The sequence below is a fragment of the Rhea americana genome, unplaced genomic scaffold (assembly GCF_003343005.1).
Source record: "Rhea americana isolate MKP2758 unplaced genomic scaffold, rheAme1 scaffold_489, whole genome shotgun sequence".
Classification (NCBI taxonomy): Eukaryota; Metazoa; Chordata; class Aves; order Rheiformes; family Rheidae; genus Rhea; species Rhea americana.
This window is the reverse complement of record NW_028186633.1, coordinates 168,136-182,717: the sequence shown is the minus strand read 5'-3', so window position 1 is coordinate 182,717 and position 14,582 is coordinate 168,136. Positions and strand designations below refer to the sequence as shown.

The 14,582-nt window shown below is 62.8% G+C and overlaps 1 protein-coding gene across 1 annotated transcript in view; it reads right to left on the bottom strand.

Moving 5' to 3' along the window:
• SMTN (smoothelin) overlaps nucleotides 1-14,582 on the bottom strand; it is a 27,613-nt gene that overhangs the window by 11,021 nt on the left and 2,010 nt on the right. Inside the window, exons 2-10 of the mRNA XM_085317061.1 lie at nucleotides 8,853-8,938; nucleotides 7,028-7,572; nucleotides 6,660-6,753; nucleotides 6,388-6,466; nucleotides 5,927-6,279; nucleotides 3,052-3,154; nucleotides 2,473-2,774; nucleotides 2,134-2,200; nucleotides 125-523 (exon numbers count right to left, since the gene is read on the bottom strand). Coding sequence (XP_085173187.1) covers nucleotides 125-523; nucleotides 2,134-2,200; nucleotides 2,473-2,774; nucleotides 3,052-3,154; nucleotides 5,927-6,279; nucleotides 6,388-6,466; nucleotides 6,660-6,753; nucleotides 7,028-7,572; nucleotides 8,853-8,938 — 2,028 coding nt within the window. The remainder of the gene's footprint in view (nucleotides 1-124; nucleotides 524-2,133; nucleotides 2,201-2,472; nucleotides 2,775-3,051; nucleotides 3,155-5,926; nucleotides 6,280-6,387; nucleotides 6,467-6,659; nucleotides 6,754-7,027; nucleotides 7,573-8,852; nucleotides 8,939-14,582) is intronic.

The window sequence follows — 14,582 nt, the reverse complement described above, 5'->3', positions numbered from 1 at the left end:
GCCCCGGGTGCCCCCGCGATGCACGCTGCCACTCGCCGTACCCCTGAGGTGCACGCAGCCCCCCCTGCCTGGCCAGGGCATCCCCGTGCTGCACGCAGCCTCCCCGGGCGCCCCCGCGGTGCACGCAGCCCCCCATGGTGCCCCTCCAGCGCCGGCAGCGCTTGCAGCCAGGCTCCCGGAGGGGCCCTGACTGCCGGCAGCACRTGTGGGTCATGCACAGGTGCGACAAGCCCATGGGGAGCAGAGGGAGCAGCAAACATTCCCCGTGCAGGCGGCCAGAGATCGGCCTCGCTCCAGCAGCGACATCCGCCGCGTAGCGTCCTGCCACCRCCGTGGAGCTTCTCATCACCCCCGGCCTCTGCGGGGGACCCGCCGCCACCGAGAAGCGCAGCGAGAGCAGAGACAGCCACCCCCAGCGGAGGGACCTTACCCGCGCGGCCGGCCGGGCGCAGGGAGGAAGGCGCTTGCTCCCAGCGGTGAGTGTTCAGACGAGCCGGGGTCCCTGCTCCGCGCTGGGTGGCCACTGCCGTTCGGGAAGAGACGGACCATTTTCATAGATAGGCAAAGCAATAAGCCGAAGGGAGCAGAGGGTCAGAGCAGCGCAGGGGAGCGTTGTCAACCATCCCACCACCGCCAAGCACAGCACCCTGAGGTCTCTCCTGGGGTCACCTCACGCTTCCCAGACTGCGGCACCGACAACTGCCAGTGTCCATGGGCTGCCCTGCGCCCGGCACCCTGAGCAGCTCCTGGTCAGCAGAGGGTTTGGCTCTGCAGTGCCAAATCTGACAGCGCAGGGGGGAGCGCCGGTGCACCAGCGCCCGGACCGGGCAGCGAGAGGGCACGCCATCACCGTGCGAAGGCCGGGAATGACCCATGCCACTGCCCACCGGCTGCCACCACAGCACCCAACGGTGCTGCAGCGCACGGAGGCCGAGTCTGCACCCAGCGGGCATCGGCTCCGGCTAGGAGCAGCAYGACTGGCACCCAACAGGCTTGGCCTTTCCCCAGCAGCCAGGTCTTGGCCTGAGCCCCTCGGGTGATGGCAGGCCGCCGCTTTGCCCCCAGCACTCGTTCTGCCCTGAGGCTGTGCCATGCTCCAGCCCAGCCCAGAAGCTCCCTCGCTCCTGCCTTCCCATTTAGCCAGCAGTCCCGGCCCCTCTTAGCTTTCCCTGGGTTTCTTCAAGGGTGGGATGGCCATAGTGCTAGCGAGGGGCCCGCTTGCAAGGGTTGCTGCAGGTGGGACCCATGACTCTACGGGTGCCTGGGGCAGAGAACTTGTGCCAGGAGGAAATAAGACCAGGGACAGCAGAAAGGAAGGACTTTCCCAGAAGTGGCACAAGGGCATCTGTGGGGCAACATGATGCCTCAAGCCTGCCAAAAGCACCCAGGGACTGGAGAGGTGCTCAGCCCCCAGCCAGGCCAGCGAGCACAGCCCCAGGGGGGATGGGGCCAGAGCGGTGCTCAGCTCCCAGCCTTATTGGGATAAAGAATGTAAAAGGCCGGAGTTTGTTGCGTGCACAGATTCCCTTTCATGGCCCTGCAGCAGCCTGGCCAGTAGCTGGGTGACTTGTAAACAGCGCGCCTGGCACCCCACTCTGCCAGGACTGGGTGGCCAGGGCAGGCAGCACGCTGGCCAGGGGAAGGCCAGGCAGGCAGCGAGGTCACTGGCCACGGAGGCCTTCGGCCTGACCTGACCCTGCCATCGCATTCCTCTCCACAGTTGGGAAGTCTCTCTCATATCCGTGCGGATATAAGTCACGTCCCCAGGGCTCACAGCCTGCCCTTGCTCTGTTTACTCTGCCGGGGAAGCTCATCCCAAGCCGGAGCGGGGGGACGCCTCCCTCCCAGGGCGCAGGGACACGGAGCCGGCTCTGCCCAGCGCGCTCAGCGGCACGCTCCTTCCGGCTGCCCGCTCCTCAGCAGCGCAGCAGGAGCCAGCGCCGCTCGCCCACGGCACCGGCGGGTCACGGCGCTGCTGTGGGGAAGGCGCAGCAKCGCCGCGAGCCTGCGGCGCTGCCCGTTGCTGGGACCAGCTAAGGGTGCTGCTGCCTGGGCCGGGAGAGGGCTCCGGCCGAGCGCGCTGCGTGCTTCTCTGGGTCTGCCTTGCAAAGGGAGCTGCTGGGCCGCTCTTACCTGCTTGCTTCTCCACAGGAGGGTTTCCCATCTTCTCTGGCATCTGGCCCCTCACGCAGACAACAACCTGCGGGGAGGGAAGGGGACAGCGCGGTGAGCGGGAGGGAAGCAGCCGAACCTCGCTTTTCACCCAAGCAGGGTCAAAGCCCTCGGAGAGCGGCGAGCACCAGCCTTGCCAGGTGCCTGAGCAGTCACGAGGCTGAGACGAGTCATCAAGCTACCTTCATTTGTGGCCACAGCTCAGTGGGACCTCCAGCCCCCCTACTGAGAGGGTCTGGGGCACACGGTCCTGGTGGTCCCACCAAGTCTAAGCCTCTAGAAATGCAGGTGTCTCTGTACCTGTCTGCCCTGGCTAATGGCAGAGGGCTGTYGCAGAAGAGCCTGCTCTACACGGCAGCTTTCCCCCACGCTGCGGGGTGTCTCCAGCTGCTCCGCTCCGGGCTCTCGCGTGGCAGAGGGGCTGYCTGGGCTCTTTTCCTTCCAGGAAGCTTGATACCGCAACTCAGCCTGAGCAGCGAGCTCGGAGCATGGCTGGCCCTGCTCCAGCTCCTCAGTGCGCTCTTTGGGCTCCRGCTCGACGGCTGGACGGGGCTCTGGGGCCTGGTGCAGATCCAAGAGCACAAGGGTCCTAGAGGCTGCATCTACAGGAGAGAGAACAAGCTCCTTAGAGGGGAAGCCTCAAGCTGCTTGCGCATCATTCCCCTCGCAGTGCCCCCAGGCAGAAGGCTGGCTCCCCTGCCCCAGTCTCAGGCTCTTTAGGAGACTCCCCCCCAACCCTCTGCATTCTCCTACCACCAGGTAGGATACACTCCAGCCCTGACCGCAGCATCTTCTTGCACTCCCAGGCTCTGCTTCRTCCCCTGTCCGGGAATTTGGGCAGGGTTTTGCCTACAGAAAGCAGGATTCACATCGACTCACCCTGGGCATTGCTTTTTTCAGGTGTTCTCTGCTGCTCGCTGCATAGCTCCTGGGTCTCAGTCCGGATGTGCTCCTGCTCCACTACATTGCCTTGCTCATGGGCCTAGGAAGAGTGAGGAGTGAGAGCTAGGCCAGCCCCTCTGGCGCACCCCTCCCCACCACAAAGGATGACCAAGCAACTTCTTATGCAAGGTACGTTAGAAACACCATCTCCACCAGCCCGGTCACTGGCCTGCACCCGCCACCAGGCCAGGGAGATGCTGCAGACTGTGGTGGCCTCTACCCAGGCACCCCAGGTTCTGGCCCAGGGCAGCAGGCAGGAGATACCTGTACATGCACCACAGTAAGCTGTAGGCTTCCAGACAACACGCAACATCAATCCCACACCCGGCATGGGAGTCCAGCAGCAGCAGAACCGCAGAAGGCTTGTGGGAGAGCAGGYATCCCTAAGCATTGCTGCCTCTCCTGCCTTTCCCTGACTGCGCTGCCCAGCACCAGCAGCCTGCTGCAGCACTGAACCATCTCAGATGGCACCAGGGCAGCCAGGCAGTGCTGGTAAGGCAAGGGACGGGGAGGCTGTATCTGCTGAAATGGGAGGACTAGACCCCATGCYTACCCTTTGCATCCTTGGGGCTCCAGTCACCCCTCGGTGCAGGTCTGAGATAGGAAATAGAGCAYAGAGCCAGAAGCTGGTTCTTAACATCCTTCTGTGCCCTCTGCCACCTGCATGGCACACAGAGGCAGCTCATTTCCCAGCCTTGTCCAGCACTGATGCCAGAAGGTAGGTGGAAAAGACAGTCCCAGCCCAGTGACCTCTGTCCTGCCCTGCTCCCCAAGCCCCAGAGAGCCAGAAAGAGCTCCAGGATGCAGGGCAGCATCTAGCTCCAACCTACTCCATGGCTTCATATCAGCCTGGCCCTGCCTGTGTCACCCAGCAACTCTGGTCAGATGGGAGCAGTGAAGGTACCAGGTTCCCCCTGGGCTTCCTCTGCTGCCCTGCACTGCATCCCCRTCACTCAGCCAACACGAAGAGCCTAGGATTACACGCTGTCGTCGGAGCAAAACCTAGGAAAGCTCCCCCCAAACCTGAGAGGGACATGCAGGTGACAGGGGCCCACACCGCCCAGTGCCTGAGGAGAGCCAGCGGCATCCTGGGTGCATTTGTCCCATCAGTTGGAGCAGGAGTCCTGGCTGAACTGGGCACAAATGGCATAACTGGGAGCAATGGCAGGTAAGCAGCAGCACTGGGGCTCAGAGCATCAGCGCAGAGCTAGGAAGGACTAACAGATCCCAGCAGGGAAGTAGCACAGCGTGAATCTCGGGAGCAGCACAAGCTCCAGGTGCTGACATGAATGACGTGGAGGTGGTGAGGGAATGGGCTTCCCTAGGAAGCGTACAGGGGAAAACAGTACTCAAATCTCCCCATTCCAGGATCCTTATTTTAGAGAAACAGCCCCAGGTTTTGGAGGAGCAGCTGGATAAGCTGGGACAGCTCCACTGGCTGCTCAGGAAATACCCCTGCATGGACAGGGCCTGTGCCAGCAGACCCTGGTGGGGAAGGTGGAGGAGTGGTGAAGAGCGAAGTAGGGCCGCTTTTCCCTCCACAAGCCTTTTGCCATGGCCCTGGGGGAGGCAAAAGCTGAATGAATGTGAAAGTGCTGCGGGGTCCCACTCCTTCACACCCGGTCGTGGCTATAACCACTGCTTTCCAGCTGCTTCTCCCCTTCCCCAGCCTCTTCCCCGAACGGAGACCCTGTGCTGTGCTTCTGTGCGCAGGGACCTCGTCTCATCACGAGAGCTATGCCCATGTGGCAGGAAACCATAGGCAGGAAAAGGGATGAGTGGGCTTTCACCCATTCCTGCCAGCCCTGGGCCCGACCTTCAGCCTGCTCCACTAGCTCATCCTCCCCTAGCCGTGCCCACCCGGAGAACCATCACCAAGCCCAGACCCCTTGAATGTGAGCAATGACAGCAAGCATGGTGAGAAGGAAGCAGGGCTCAGGTTTCTGCGAGATAACTGCTGGCAGCAGCCACCACCACCACCAGGATGAGCAGCAGTCAAAGCCTGGCACTGAGCAGCAGTCTTCCCCAAAGAATATGTCCCCTCCAGATCCACAGTGAGGAGGGATGCCCCACACTCCTCTCTGCTCATCAACCACCCAGCAGATACTGCTGCCCCCCTCTCCCAGCAAGCACATCCTGGCCAAAGTGGACCCAGCCCAGCACTGCCAAGGCTGCATTCCCAAAATGGCTTCAGCAGGACCTGCAGGAAAGGCCACGGTGAAGCCCGTCCGGAGGCCACAGCCCAAAYGGAGCACTGTCTCCAGCTGGTGCCCTGGGCCTTCCAGCAGGCAGGCCAGACACAGCCATGTTCTCGTGCTCCAGCCCGGGCTCATCACTGGCAGGGACACGCTGGCCCAGCCCAGTGCAGGACGGCTGGCCAACCCTGTCGGCTCCGGTCCTGGCTCACAGCTGTCAGGGCACACTGGCACAGCAAAAGGAGCCAGTCGTGCTCCTGGCTCCAGCCCTAGCTCACCACTGATGAGGACACGTGGGAAGAGCCCAGAACTGGTGCCCAGCCGTGCTTCCAGCTCCAGCCCCAGCTCATTGCTGATGGGGACATACCAGCACAGCCCAGCGCGGGGTGCCTGGCCATGTCCCTGGCTCCAGCCCTTCCTCATCGATGTGGACTCTTTCTACCCCCTTGTCCCAGCCCCAGCTGTACTGCCAAGGGCACCTGCCCCAGGCCCCAAGGCAGGTAAGTCACATCTGCACTGGGGGCAGCCTGTCCAAGGCAGGCCAGGACATGGAAAACAAGCAAAGGAGATGGAAAATCTGCAGCGATTCCYCCAGCATCAGAGTCCTCCACACTCACCACACAGCATTCAGCTTCGGTCAGCTCAGACTCCTTAGCAGCCAGTGGTTCAGCATCACCCCTGTGGCTACTCTCCATGCTCCCAGCCAGGGCTGGTGGCTCATCATCATCCCTCCGGCTACTCTCCACACTCCCAGCCTCAGTCAGTGGCTCAGTGTCGCCTCTCTGGCTGCTCTCCATGTTCCTGCCCCGAGCTGGGAGCTCGGCCTCATCTTTCTGGCTGCTCTCCCGAYTTCTGGCCAGGGCTGGTTGTACACTGTCAGCCCTCTGACTGCTGTCCGCGCTGCCAGGCAGGGTTGGTGGCTCAGTGTYATCCCTCCGGCTGCTCTGCACATTCCCAGCCAGGGCTGCAGCTGGATGGAAGCAAATGAAGGCAGTTAGCAAGGAGCTGGCCGTGTGCCAGCATCTCTGGGGTAGCAGCAGCAGCTCAGCCTGCCTGGGATACGGGGACGGTGCCTCACCTTCGATTTCCTCAGCCCGCAGCTTGCGGATGGCAGCCCGGATCAGCTTGCGCTCCTCGTACTCRCTGGCCCCCCGCAGCTGCAGGGGGAGAGACCCAGGCGTGCCGYGCCGTGAGCATCCCCGTCCCGAGCGGCAGCCTCTCAAGCGTGCAGGAGCAGCACGGGAAGCCTCAACGGCACCAGACTTCTTGCGTTGTCCCCGCCTGGCAGGAGCCTTCCCTTTGGGCATGGGCCAGCCAAGGTCAGCCCGTGACCCAGCGGAGGTCACTTACCAGTTTTGTCAGCTCCTCCACATCTGTGATCGACTCGAGTTTCTGGGATAACGAGGCCAGGGCCTTCTGCTGTTCCTCCTCCAGCTGCTGGGACCTGTGCAGGGCCAAGGGCAGGAGAGAGGCTAGCTAGGGTTTGAGGTGGGTGCCTGGGAGCAGAGTCCCCTCACAGCTGCAAATCCCCCACTGGCAGCCCGGATAAATTCAAAGCCCCCACGCACAGAACCATCCTCATTCCAGGCTCTTCCCACCCTCACGCCCATCAACGTCTGCCCAAGCCGCAGCAGGGGACAAGGCATCAAAGCGACAGGGTGCAGCGGGCTCAGGGGACGCACCCGCACCCGCACCCTGCCCTCCCGCGCCGTACTCACCGCAGCCAGTTCTCCTTGTTGTCCTGCCTGTGGCTGCCGCGCTCCGAGCGGAAGCGCTTGGACGCCAGCGCCTCCTCGTCCCGCTCCAGCTCCTGGCGCCGCAGCTCCCTGATGGCCGAGCGAATGCGGCGCCGCTCGGCAAGGTCCAGCGTTGCCTCCAGCTGGGGTAGAAACAGAGCTGGGTCTGCAGCGCACGTCACCGGCGCTCGGCCCCCGGTGCCACCCTCTGCCAGGATCGCCGGGCGCGCTGCCCGCCCACGCGCGCGCGGCACAACGGGGCCGTCTGTGCCCGCGGCCGCGCGGCGCCCGCCGCTCGGCACTGCCCTCGTCCCCCCGCCGCCCACGGCGCCAGCTGGGCGCTGCCACCGCCCACAGCCCCCAGCTCGGAGAGAGAAGGGAGCTGGACAACCCAGCTCCCCTGGGAACCAGCACCCAAGGCCACAGTGCCCAGGCTGGGGGGACCCCAGCACCCCATGCAGGAGGGTGCAAGCCCAAGGCCAGTCTTCTGCTGCCACGCTGGCCTCGTCTGCCTCATCTGGGCAGCACTAACAGGGAAGGCCGGCAGCTCTGGGAGCCCAAAGCCGCAAGCAGGATGTGTCCCAAAGCAACGTCCAACCCGCTGCGCGTGGAAGTGCCCCCGCGCCCCAGCCCCACGAGGTGCCTGTGCTCCCATCGCTCCCCGAGAAGGTCACATCTCCGCGGCGTGCTGGCAGCACGGCGTCCGCGCCGCAGGACGAGAGCGCCGGTCCCGCGGGGCCACCGGACCGGGCTCTGATGGGAAACCCTTGCCTGCGCCAAGCACGGGGGCCAGGGCACTCGGGAGCGGGGCCAGGCAACCCCCCCCCCCAGCCGAGATCTCTCATTGCTGGTACGGAGGGGCTCTGCCTGCAAGGAAGCAGCCAGGAGAAGGCTCTGCCCCCGCTCCGCGGCACGCCAGAGCAGGGAGCCCCGATTCCAGCCCGAAGCTGGAGCCGGGCTCGCAAGCCGAGCCGAGGAGCAAGCCGGGGCAGGGCCCCAAACCAACCCAGAGAGCTGCTTGCCGCGGGCCAGCAGCGCGCACGAGCTCCCCGGGCATGGGCTCGGCTAGCAGAGCCGTCGCCCTTCCACATCTCCTCCCTGCACCGGCTTAGGAGGCACGGCCAGAGGGAGGGAATTATTTTCATCCAGGCCAAAGCAGAGCCCGCAGGGTTCAAGGGCAGAGCCGAAAGCGCCCCAGACCCGCTCTGATCCCGGCTCTCTGGCAACGGCAGCGGTTCAAAGCACGAGCGTTCCCACGCGCTTCCGAGCGGCCTTCCCTCCCAGCGCCCTCCCCCTGCCACACTGCCCCRCGGCACAATTTGTATCGGACACGCTGCAGCTGGTTATCACATCCTGCAAAGCTTCAAGCATCTTCCTCCCAGACAGAAAAAGCCTGGGGGCTGCAGCCCAGGCCCAGAAAGGYCCTCTCGCGAAGGTGGGGGCTTTCCTCCGGAGATCGCGCCTCTGCCCGCCCGGGCAGAAGAGGGGGGAAGCAGCTGGGGAGGATCCAAGGCATCTCCGTTCCCAGGGAGGAAGCCAGGCTCTCCATTCGCGGGGGCCTCGCATTTCCCATCGGCGCCCCGCGCTGGGCTCGCCTGCCCAGGCTGCTGGCCCTCCCCCCGGGGAAGATCCTACAGGCAAGGGGCACCGGCTGCAAGGACAAGGACTGTGGGACCGGGACCTTCCCCTTGGCGAGACGGGGAGGAGCCGGAGGGAGCTCGTGCAAGCCRCTTCTCGGAGCTCTCTGCCGAGATAACACAAGGGAGCGTCGCAGATCCTTCGCCTTCGTCCTCTTCGCACCGCGCACGTGCCCCGGCGGCAGCGCTGCCCCAAGCCCGCGCCGAGGGAAGGCGGGCGCCTYGCACGCGGGCCAGCCCGTCTCCTGCCGGCGCCCTGCACGGCAGAGGAGTGGGGCCCTAGAGCACACGGGCCAGCTTGGCTCAGCTCAGCACCCCACGGAGCTGCGGCAGCATCAGGCCGGCCAGYGGGGCCACAGTGCCTCCCAAGAGCCCCCAAGGTGAGGCAGCAGCGGGAGGAAGGAGCTGGGCAGGTCCCCCAGGCCACAGCTCTGCGAGCCCTTAGCTTCTTGCCAAGGAGAGCTCCTGGCTCCGTAGTGTCCTCTGTGCAGCGTCCCCACCGGTCAGAGAGGGATAGGCTTCAAAATTCTGCCTTAGGGGAGCAAACGTGGTGGCCTCCAGCCTAGGTCAGACCAGGTCCTCTCCATGCCCCCAAGGACAGGGGAACAGTGCTCAGCACTGCAAGAAGGGCAGGTAGGACCCCACAAAATTAAGCTTAGCCTGAACCTAAGCTTGCCAAAACCATAGGAGCATCAGCAGGACACCTGAAATCACAGTCTGCTGCTCGCCCACATGGCACTGGGCTGGGAGAAGCCTGCTGTGCCCATGAACCGCAGCAGGAAAGGCTCCATGGCCAGCCTGTCCTGCCCAATCGCACGGGAAGCCCTGCTCCAGCACGCACAGGGTGGGAACAAGGGTTTGGGGGGAAGTGACGGACCCTGGTGCAGATCAAGCCCAAGAGGAAGAGTTGGGAAGAGCTGCCAGCCAGAAAAACAGACACTGACAGTCTCTCTCAACAGCCTGCGTTCACCCAGGCCCTGGCGGACCTGGGACAGGGTGTTTGCAGGAGGAGGGASAGGAACGATGTTAAGTCAAGCTCTCCTGCAGCTGTGCAAGAAGGGCATTACAGACAGACAAACACTCTTCTGCCACACGCTGGGGGCCTGAGACCTTGACAGTTTGCTAAACAAGCTGCTGATTGCATGCTCCAGCACGGAGGTTTCTGCAGGTGATGGGTCATATATTTCACGGACACAAGATGCAGAGCCAGCAGCACAGCATGCAAGAGGATGCAAGGAGTGCCRAGGAGGTCGAGGTGCCCATGCCCTTGTATCTTGGAGCAGAAGATATCCTGACGACCCTCATGCGCTTGTGAGACACCTACTCTCCAGCTCTTTAGCCTCATAGTTCTAGCTGCGGCCTAGCATCACTGTTCTAGGAGCAGCCCCAGTTTCTCATGGGGGCAAACCCCAGTTAGGTACTGGTGAAAAACACAAAAAAAAAAACAGGCAGAAATGTCCTGACTCCAGTATCTCAGCTGCTGCTCGAAAGCATGAGGCCGGAAGTGAATTCAGTCTTAGATAGGAGGAAGAGAAGGAAAACAACCAGGCAGACACCCTGCCTGGGGGGCTCTAGGTAGGATCTGATCTGCATTTGGGTCACGGGGTGCTTAGAAAGCCTTTCCTCTGCAGGAGAAACTGCGGCAGAGCAGGAGAAAAAGCCTCATCCCAAGCCCACGTCAGCACAGAGGCAGGACAAGGAAAACAAATGGCTTTGAAGGCTCTGTGGCCAGCAGCAAAGGGGAAACGTGCCGGAAACCACAGCTGGAGCTGGGAGGTGGAAAGGGGCTGAAGGGCCCAACCCAGCCTACAGCTGAGCGCCAGGAGCTCCGGACACACCAGGGCCCCATGGGCCCTGCCCAGGCAGCAGCAAATTAATGGTTGCAAGCGAATGCCTGCCGAGTCACACGCACAAAGTGGCTTTGTGAAAAGGGTGCTGGCAAGCCACCCATGGGCTGCTTTCCCAGTGATGCCTGAGCCCAGCAGCTTTCAAAGCCTTGCTCACGCCTGTCGGGCCCGTGGCATCTCCTCCCGGACAGTTGTAATTAGCCCTGTACCCACCCAGCTCCTGACAGAGGCAGAGCCCAGGCAAGGGTGGTGAAAGGCTGGAGCCTGGCCACAGGGAAACTCTGCTCTGGGGTAGGAGCCAGACACATTCGCGAAGCGGCCGTCAGTCCTCGAAGGAGCTACCTGCCAGTAAAGTGTCTCCTACAGCCGACCGCTTTGCTGTTGCCTTTGGGAGAAGCTAYGGAGAACACAGCTGCTGCCTTGAGCAAGCAAACAGAGAGGACAGCTGGGGCCAGGGGACGTGACGGGGATGCGACAGCTCTTTGGGGCTGCTGAGAGGCTGGACAGGCCAAGCCTTCCCCAAAGAGCGCTGGGGCGTAAGAAGAAGGGACCTCAGGCCTGTGACCTTCCTAGCTCCAGGTCTGCCCTAGACCTGCCTGTGCTTGCAAGGGTATTTGTCTCCTGCCTCTCAAACTAGCTGYCCTGAAATCCAGGGAGGCTGAGAACGGGGAGCACCCCCCGGTCCGGGGCCACCAGCCGACGGCCCCGAGCTCAGTGCAGCTCCACGCACCCACGTATCCCCACTCTTTACAGACATGCAGCCAAGAACTGTCCCTGCAACAGCAGCCACCCCACCGCTCCCTCCCTGGTCAAGCACTTGCTCTGAGCTCCTCCAAGCCCAGAGCATCTTTTGGGCTGCGCAAGTTCATCCTGACCAGCTTGGCCTGGCTGGGAAGCAGGCGGCCTGGCCGGCCGCCCCCAGGTCACAGTGAGATGCAGCGCATCCACGTCGGCGAGACGCCACGGAAAGGCACGACGGTTCACCAGAGGCAGGCGCGCGGCGGGGGCGGCCAGCCCGGCTCGCCCAGGCGGACCCAGGGCTGCTCCCAGCCAGGCCTGTTCGTCCCCCGCACGGCAGCCCTCCTGGCAAGCACGCAGGGCAGTCAGGGAGGCTGCGGGCACCTCCTTGCATCCTCAAACCCTTCCTCTTCCAGAAGCCCCCAGGGCCACCATACATTGCTGCAGAGATCCCGCTAGCTAGGAGGGAGGAGAACAGGACAGGACAGGAGCTGAGGATTAGGGAGAGCAAAGGAGCAGGGAGGAAGTGGTGGGAGAGGCAGGCAGTTTTCCCTTATATGGGCTAATCCTCTTCCAGCTGAGTGGAGCCAAAAGCCAGCACCAAAAAAAAAAGGAAAAAAAAAGAAAAAAGAAATAAATAAATCCCTTCCCCGCCTCACGTCATTTCAGAGCAGGCTTTTCTCAGCCAGCTCCACATGGATGTGGAGAGACCACAGCCACGAGCAGCCCCTCAGGAGCTGGGTGGAAGCAGGGCAGGAGGAAGACCAACAGCAGTGGCAGAGGGGCTAATGCCAACCACCAAGGACCCCACAGCCAGGAGATGGAAGAGAGAGGTCACAGTGCTGGCAGCCAGGGAGGGAGGGATGGCTCCACGGCCTGCAGTGGGACGGAGAGAACCACCCTCCTTGGACCCCTCCAGCTGCTTGCTTCTCCAACAGCACAGCTTGTAGCTCCAGGAGCCCCTGACTCTGCCTCTACGGCAGGAGAATCRCAGGGTACCCGGGGCAGCCTCCAYCCTGAGCACCTGTGTGCCCAGGGAACAGCAAGCGCACACGTGCCAAGCCTGCTATCGAAGGAACACACCACCCCCAAGCAAGGCACCCACGGGGATGCAAAGCCACAGTGGGCTGAAAGAAGAAAGCTTCAGGAAAAAGCATTGYTCGCTGCTGGGGTAAGATCCATCTCACTAGGTGAGCCAGAGACCCAGCTGCATCAGAGACCTGGCTACCCATCCCACCAGCCCAGTCTGGAGCTCCAAGTCAGCCCGGAGGCCTCAGCCAGCGTCAGGTAGGAAGCAGCAGAGCCGAAGCACAGCCAGGATGGGGAAAATGTTTCCAAACATATCTCGCCGGCTGAGACAGAGCCCTGCTTACCCTACAGTAGTGGCCCTTACGCAGGTCTGAGCTCTTGCACCCACCATGGAGACCTCCTCTGCTCCCCACACTGTTGCCCTACGTAACCRTGAAGGAAGGGACTCTGCCCTGGCGACGCAGGAAGGGTCCTTGTCCCGACAGCAAGGGCCAAGCGTCTGACTGCTCACTTCCCTTATCCCTCCAGGGACTGCCACCTCTCTTCCCGCACATTCCACGCCACCACCAAGCTCCACCTTCGCTTCTCACWCCACCGGGGTGCTCATCCTTGGCCTTTCCCTAGTCCTCCCCACTCCGGGCCCCCAGGCACACTCAGAACAGGGTCTCCCAATTGGATTCGGCTTTGCCCAGCCACAGGACTCCTTACGGACAAGCTGGACAAATGCTTGCTGCCCCAAGCCACGTTGCCAGCCCAAACCACCCATTCTCATCTCTCTAGCACCCCCCTTTGGTTTCTGCTTCACCCCAAGGAGACTGCTGGGCTCCTCAGTCCAAGCACAACCTTCTCAGCGTAGGAACAGCACGCAGGTAGCTATGACTGCCACCTCGCAGGCCCTGCCCACAGGGACGCAGCGGGCTGCGACAGCGCGTCAGCTCTGGTATGGAGGGCACACGCAAGTCTGTGAGAATCACAGCAGGAGTGGTCTCAGCACAGCAGGGCTCAGGGATCACCACGGGCTCGGCATTGCCTGCTACCCCTCAACCTGGGACAACAGCATCCCCCTCTCCAAAGCCCTTGGGCTCCCCTTTTCCTCTCCTATGCTCTCGCCGAGGTGAGTACAGCGACAGGTCTGCAAGCCATCACCCGGAGCAGCACAAGGATCGGCTCTTAGGAGGCTCTGGCAGAAAGGCAGCACAGCCCAYGCGCCGGCCCCCCGCCCGCCATGGCGTGCCGCTGCCCGCTCCCACCAGGGTCACGGCACCCCGACTCTTTCCTGTTCCTAACAGACGTTCTTTCCAAGCTGACTCAGCTTCCTGCCGTTAACCATTCCCCAGCGTCATTCCAGCGCCTGCTGCTGTTTACAACCAGCTCAGCCTCCGGGGCACCCAAGCAAAACCCTCCGACCGGGGACCCGTCGTACACAGGAGGAGAGGGCTAGCTTTGGGGGAAGGTGAGCTATCGGGGAGGCGGCAGGCCAGCCYCAAGCAGCACCACGCTCTGCTGGGGTGCTCAGCTCGGGCTCCAAAGAGGACGTGTTCATCCCGCAGCGAGGGCTCTGCTGCCAGAAGTTTGCAGCTTCCCAACACTCAGCCCTGGCTTAGCAGGTTAGAGCCCAACACCCAGGCTCCCACTCAGGCCAYGCAAATGCCAATTCCCCACGAGCCCGTCCAGTCCGGGGAGTCACAGGGCTAGGATGCAGCTCCAGCATCGTCTTCAGGGGAACTTAAAACAAGCGGGTAAGCAATTCTGCTGAATCCACCAGACACGCTGTGGAAAGTTATTCCAGCCACTGCCTAGCAGGGTCCCAGACTTAACGCCYGGCGACGCAGGGCACAGCATCGGCGGCAGGAAGCAGGTGGTGGAGACCGGGAGGGTTCAGCTCCTGAAGCTAAGCCAACCCTGGGCCAGGAGGAAGCAGAAACCTGAGCTAAAGAACACAAGGCAGATGGGAAGCAGCAGCATCCCCACCTGGCAATGGGAGAGGACTGAGCAGGTAATGAGCAGGCAGCAGGAAACGTCTCAGGCAGCAGGAAATGACTCGGGCAGGAGCAGCCAGCCTAGGAAACGGAGCCAACTGACAGATGCTACGGCCTGAGCACGGGGCCAACAGTCCCAGTGTTGCAAAAGGAGGTGACCCGGGGACTCCGCAGGCCAGCGACGGGCTGGGAAGGTTGCTTGTGCGAGCACCCACACGCGCCCGGGCAACCTCGCTGGCACACGCCAGCGGTGGGGAGGGTCCGACCCCTCCCGATCTTGCGGTCTGGGACCAAAGACCCCCCCCCC